The sequence below is a fragment of the Chinchilla lanigera genome, unplaced genomic scaffold, assembly GCF_000276665.1.
Source record: "Chinchilla lanigera isolate Chin_1 unplaced genomic scaffold, ChiLan1.0 scaffold00047, whole genome shotgun sequence".
NCBI classification, from domain to species: Eukaryota; Metazoa; Chordata; class Mammalia; order Rodentia; family Chinchillidae; genus Chinchilla; species Chinchilla lanigera.
The window spans coordinates 16,563,278-16,569,277 of NW_004955448.1; the positions used below are offsets into that span (position 1 = coordinate 16,563,278).

Genomic DNA, 6,000 nt, shown 5'->3' on the forward strand with positions numbered 1-6,000 from the left:
TCAATCTAATGGTCAAGCACTGTCTCTGGACAACTCAGTGTGATCAAGGTCCTTTCCGACGACCTGATGCTGGAAGGTGGAATTAGCACAGCTCTGGAATGATACTGCAAAAGTGTGCACTTCTCCCTGCCACGTTAAAAAGCTGATTGACAGAAATTTAAAAAGGCATTTTCTGGGTCAAATGTAGCCTACTGTTTTCACGTGGCTGTATTTCTGTGTTCCTAAGTAAAATTTTACTCGACCACAGATGTAATTATTCATTCATTACTGTCTGTGACTACTTTCCTCTGCAGCAGCAAGGTTAGCTAGCCGGGCAGTTCTGAGTGGTCGCCTCACAGAAAACACTACCCGAGCTCTGTGGTGGGTCAGCGGCTGTTTAGCAGTCACAGAGATTGTCTTTTTTCCTCCAGTAAATACAGGACATCCAAAACACAACTGTGCCTAGTATCGCTTTCATCTGATAAAGTTTATTGTAATCCAGTAACAATTCCATGATTTTGGAATTTTTCCCCAAATAAGCAAGTCAAATGTAATTTTTCCAAAACTCAGCGTTCTTCCATCTTCAAGTATTTAGGGATGGCCTTAATCTCTGCAATTCCCAAAAAATAAAGTACTGCTTCAGGCATTTATTGTAGCACATGATACATGGTGGGAGCACTTCCAAAATCCACCTTGTGCCCTTCTGTAACAATCTTCATGCCATAGGTAAGACTACTAATGTAGAGAATCTTCCCCTTATGATCCCTTCTCAGGACGTAGTCAGGTCTGGGAAAATAATCGTACACTGCACCCCCACGTCCCGCGGATCTAATGAGTCAGACTAAAGAAAAGAGTCCTTCATCACCTCCCCTCCACCAGCTCTTCACACTAGCTGATAGACTACAGTAGCGCTTAAGGTACAGGGATAAGTATCAGTTCAGAGTTCGAAGCTAAAACTGCTTCTGAAGTTCTGTGCATTGCCTGTCTTTACGCATATTTACGAGTAGATAGCCACTGGTTTCTGCTAGCTAGGCTTGGAGTAGGATGCACAGTGAACCCCAGTGGCCTCAATGCGGGATCCACCAATGGACTAGCTTCTATTAAGGGGCTCCAGATGTATGGACAGACTTAGGTCTGGCAACATTGCAAAACTGCCTTCCCAGCCCAAGTCAGGTTTTTGCACATCAGAGAGAAGTTTCGAACCTTCACACCAACTACTAGGCTGTTTAAGTTTTTCGTTACCAGGTACTCCAAATAGCATCGTAGAGATCTGCAAACTGAGACATCAAATTGCTACTCTTCTTGGTCCCATATTTTGATTATCCACCACCACCACTTTCATGCTTGTCTGTCTCACTTGGTCTCTACCATTACAGGTTCCCATTATTCCTTTGAAATCAGGCAAATCGGTTCCACTGAAGCACGTCTACCACTCACCCTTAGCATGCACAGAAAAGCCGCAACAGCCTTTTTTAAGGGTTGTGGTGCTTAGTGACTTGGTGATGACAGGGTTCGCTGGCACTCCCAGGGTATGGTTAGTTACAGGACAGCTGAGCATGAGGCACATGCCACTTGTAACATTCTCATCACCCAGAGCCAAAATTCTTCCACCGCAACTGTCAGGAGAGCCCCGGCTCCTCAAGCTCCTCTGTAAAATCAGTTCTGGGTTTTGCTTGCGCAGCCTGGCAGATTGCTAACGCCACTCCCAAGGTGCTTGAGCCGAGACATTGAGACAATCCCCGTGTGGGCGCACATCCATCGCTAAGTCCTACGTGGACTGACAGTGGGTTTTATCTGTGCTAATTTGCCACTCTTGAAACCTCTTCCTTTACTTGCTCCCTGGACTCAGGTGACCCAATCGACAAGGTGCAGCGGCTTTGTCAGTGCATCTTCTTTGCACCTGGCATGGACCTGACTTTGCACTTCTCCCTTCAAATTGTGCTAACCCCTGGATTGATGCTTTACCCTTCTCATCCTGTACCTTCCAGGATACAGTGTGACTGCATCTGTACATCACATTCCCTCCAGCACACAATGCACTCACTATGTGCTGACCAATGAAAACAAGAGGAGTGTTGCAAAACTCTAAAACATGTTATGTAACCCTAATTTTAAAAATATTGGCAAAAGAAAAAACAATGTATTGAGAAAATAATCAATGCTTATTTTTAAAAATGAGGGTAGAAGTCAGTTAGGATGAAAAAATCATTCATTGTTTATCATGGTGAATCAAGCTATGAAATTAGAAAATATGGACAAATAGCCACCTCATGCACCACCAATGAGAGTACAACTGACCTGAAACAAGAATATATTAGGGGTTAATTTGAAAACATTCATCAAAATTTTATTTAAAAAAAATCACTGTGGATATAGCATATCTATGCTACTGGAGCACCTACACAATTATCTTTGAATACATTGCACACAAGTACCTAAGATGGTCATGATATTTTTGACCCTACTGAGAATTAAAATAAAATAGCTATAAATCACTTTATATAGAATATTATACAGGATTATAAAAGGTAATGCGTGGTGTATTTATATGCAAACTGTTGGCAGAATCTGAGTAGAAAAGTAAAACAATACAAATATGAAATTACAAGTAATATATTGTGAACAAATGTAGGAAATTAATTGATGGAGAGAACTTTATTTAGTAAAAAATCTAATTACAACTGGGAAGATAGTGTGTGTCTTGGTTACTTTTCTGAAATAAAAGTAAATAAAATACCTGATGCTGAAATAAAATACCTGATGCCCAGCGTTAAGGAAGGAGAGGTTTATTTAGCTCACAGTTTGTGGAGGTTTCAGTCCAAACTCGGCTGGCTCCAAGGCTGAGCGGCACATGGCAGAGGACAACAGTTCATGGCAGAGGAAAACAGCAAAAGTAGCAAGAGCAAAAAGGGAGAAGTGCAAAGACCAAGGTTCTTTCCCTCCCTTACATTGTATGCAGGCTACCCACCCCAGGGGGGTGTAGCATTCACACCCATAAACCCAGTATTGGACCATGAATCAATCATAAACTCTAGAAGACTGCCCCATGACTGCATGAGGTTTTTCTGGGACATCCAGACACAAACCAAAAAAGTGTGTTGTATATTAACATTAAGAATTGCACTATAAATACCAGCACTCAGGAGGCTGAGGCAGGAGGATCATTGTGAGTTTGAGACCAGCCTGGGCTACCAAGTGAGCTCAAGGCAAGTCTGAACTGCATAGTGAGACCCTGTCTCAAAAAAGACAAAAAACAAAAACAAAGAATTGCACTATATTGCAAAAGAAGAGTAATCCAGAGTTTTTTCTCTAGAGCAAAATTAAGTAACCTAGTAAAACTGGACACACAATTGTAATTTATTAGTTTATAGGTTGTATTTAATGAGAATCAACTAAAAGGTAATACAAGATTCAGTTGAAAATTAATAAATTAAATACTGTAAAAGCATCATTTTTTTTCAAGTAATGTTTTGAAAAACTTAAAACAAAGACACTGTGCACTGTTATCCAGAAATCTTCAATCGCTAGAGTATAGGAGTGAAAGTCATCAAGGAAAATATAGAGAATAAACATAGTTCTTCAAAAGAGAGAAAGCAATTCAAACACAAGCCAGTTCTCCACCTAAAATTCACAGTGGTCCTTGAAATCACACTTTACTGTAGATTTATAAGAAAAATTTTTATTGTTCTATGTAACAGAGTCTTCCATTTTACACGTTGCCATTATAACTCGAAATGGAATGCCTGTCCTAATGTGAGAAGAAGAAAGGCTGACAGAACCCAATGCTCCCCCCACTTGTCAGTGTGATCATATAGGGTAAACAACTGGCCGCCCCGTGCCCAGTTCAGAGTCCATGAGTGTGAAACCACTCACGGATGACCACACGGAGTGTGTACCTCCTAGAGGAGTCAGAACAAATTGGTGTGTGTGTGTGTAGTTTTCAAACGCTGCATTCATATTCACAGACAACGGAGACAAAACAAAGTGGCCCTCTGTTACGAGAGGTACATAACACACGGTGGCCGTACCTGGCTTTGCGGAAAGTGCGTCCCGTTTCTCCTGGCCCTCCTGGCTCCCAGCTCTCCACTGACTTAACACTTCCTGGAAGGACCGGGCGGAAGCGTCCTCGTCAAAGGAGCCCTCACACAGGCGCCTTTCTCTTGGCTGTGCACGTTCAGCTCCAGCTGTCATTGTAATCTCTGCCTAAACCGGTTATAAATGGATCTAGTTTAACTTTATTAAATTTTTGTAAAAATACAATGAGACTAATTGTTAGTCCTTACACATCAGACATACTTTTCCTTGGAAAACAATGGTTTTAGGGTGTACTTACTGATATACTGTACTATTTTCTTTAAAACCCTATTGGCAATTGTAATTAGTATCTTCAGAAATAATCAAAACACCAGCCTGCAGACAGATGACTTATGTCTGTGCTATAACTATTGTTCTGCTCTGGAAACTGAGTGGTCCGTACCCATTTTCCTACTTCTCCAAACCCCTGCTCCCTGTAACCTGCTCGTATTAGCATATGCAGTTTTCTGGTTAGTCTGGTCATGTCATCCCCCTACTCAGAACTGTGGACTAAGACGCACCCGCGTCCCACAAGGGCCAAGAAGGCCCCATCACACCTTACACCTCGACGTCCTGTGTTTCACCTCCTCCTGTCCTCTCCTTTTACCTGCTCCAGCTAAGCTCACATTCCTACAGCTCGGAGAATCTGTCAAACACATTTTTTCAGGGCCTTGCCCTGCTTATGCCTAAGGCCTAGAATGATCTTTTTCCTTATTTTCGCAGTTATTCTTCTCCTTTAATAAGTCCACAAGAGAAATAGGTGCAAGGATCTTAATAACTCCGATGAACTGATGTCTCTACTGGGCTTTGAAAGAAAGAGGCAACAATTCCATTAGCAAACGGCGAGCGAGAGGCTGCGGTCGTCTCCCACAGAGGGGTAACGCTGCACGTGCTGCGTGAAACGCTGGATCGAGCAGCACTGCGCACGGAACTGCGCGCAGTCGTGTCGGCGCAGCAAAAGGTACACGAACGTGAAACAGAAGAGCTGGGAGGACAAGGAGGGCCAAAGCCTGACGCGCTCGGGCCCCAGACGGAGCAGCTTGGGCTTAAAGCCGGTAGAGCTGCGGGGCGGCTGAACAGTTCCAAGCAGAAGGGTGGGAGAGAGAACTTGGAGGGCCATGAGGGAGAACGCAGACTGTTTAGAGCGCTACAGACACTTGGTCATCCTGACCCACAGGACAAGTGCCTAACTTCTCCAGGAGTTTCAGCGTTTTATTATTATCATACAGATTATCATATATATTTTTAAATATATTTTATCGTTTCCATGTATTTCACATGTGTACTTTATATTTTAGGTTGTACTGGGAAAAAAACTTGAAAAATATAAATGGTGATCAGTGGAAAATAGATTTTAAAAAGTTCACATCAGTATAAGGAGCATGTCACAGCCACCGTACAGAAAGCAAAGGCTGTAGAATGTATTTATACAGATGCAAAAAGGGTATTTTCAAGTGTAAAAAGCATGTTTTCAGACCAATATGCAAACTATGCTAACACTTTACAAAGAAATGCAAACATACAACTGGGAAAGTTCGCTGACTCTAGAAAGGGAGAGAATTAAATGCACTTTTCACTGAATCAACTTTTTGTCCTTTTAAGAACAGAGCTACCCGATGCATTTGGAACAGTGATAAGGACAGAATAAGTGACCAAATATTCAAAGACAGATTTCCGAGGGTGGACTGCATGGGACATGGTAACTGTTTTCTGTTCCATTGTGCCCCCAGTACAAAGTGTGCATGCTGAAGCTCTAAGCCCCTCATGTAACTTCTTTTGACAACAAAGCCTGCAGAGGGGGAGTTAGGCTTACATGAAGTCAGAAGGGTGGGGCTTTAATCTAGAACAACTGGTGTCTTCCAGAGAGCACGAGGAGAGCATATCTCTCTCTCTGGGATCTCTTTCTCACACTGTCTGTCTCCTTTCTCTCCCCTCCCCTCCTCTCCT

At 42.6% G+C, this 6,000-nt stretch overlaps 1 protein-coding gene across 11 annotated transcripts in view; it reads right to left on the bottom strand.

Moving 5' to 3' along the window:
- The window catches only part of Zbbx (zinc finger, B-box domain containing), a 108,593-nt gene that overhangs the window by 46,601 nt on the left and 55,992 nt on the right, over window positions 1–6,000 (bottom strand). For all 11 annotated transcript variants that reach the window (XM_013518646.1, XM_013518639.1, XM_013518641.1 and 8 more), the window contains one exon: window positions 4,008–4,182. In XM_013518646.1, coding sequence (XP_013374100.1) covers window positions 4,008–4,182 — 175 coding nt within the window. The remainder of the gene's footprint in view (window positions 1–4,007; window positions 4,183–6,000) is intronic.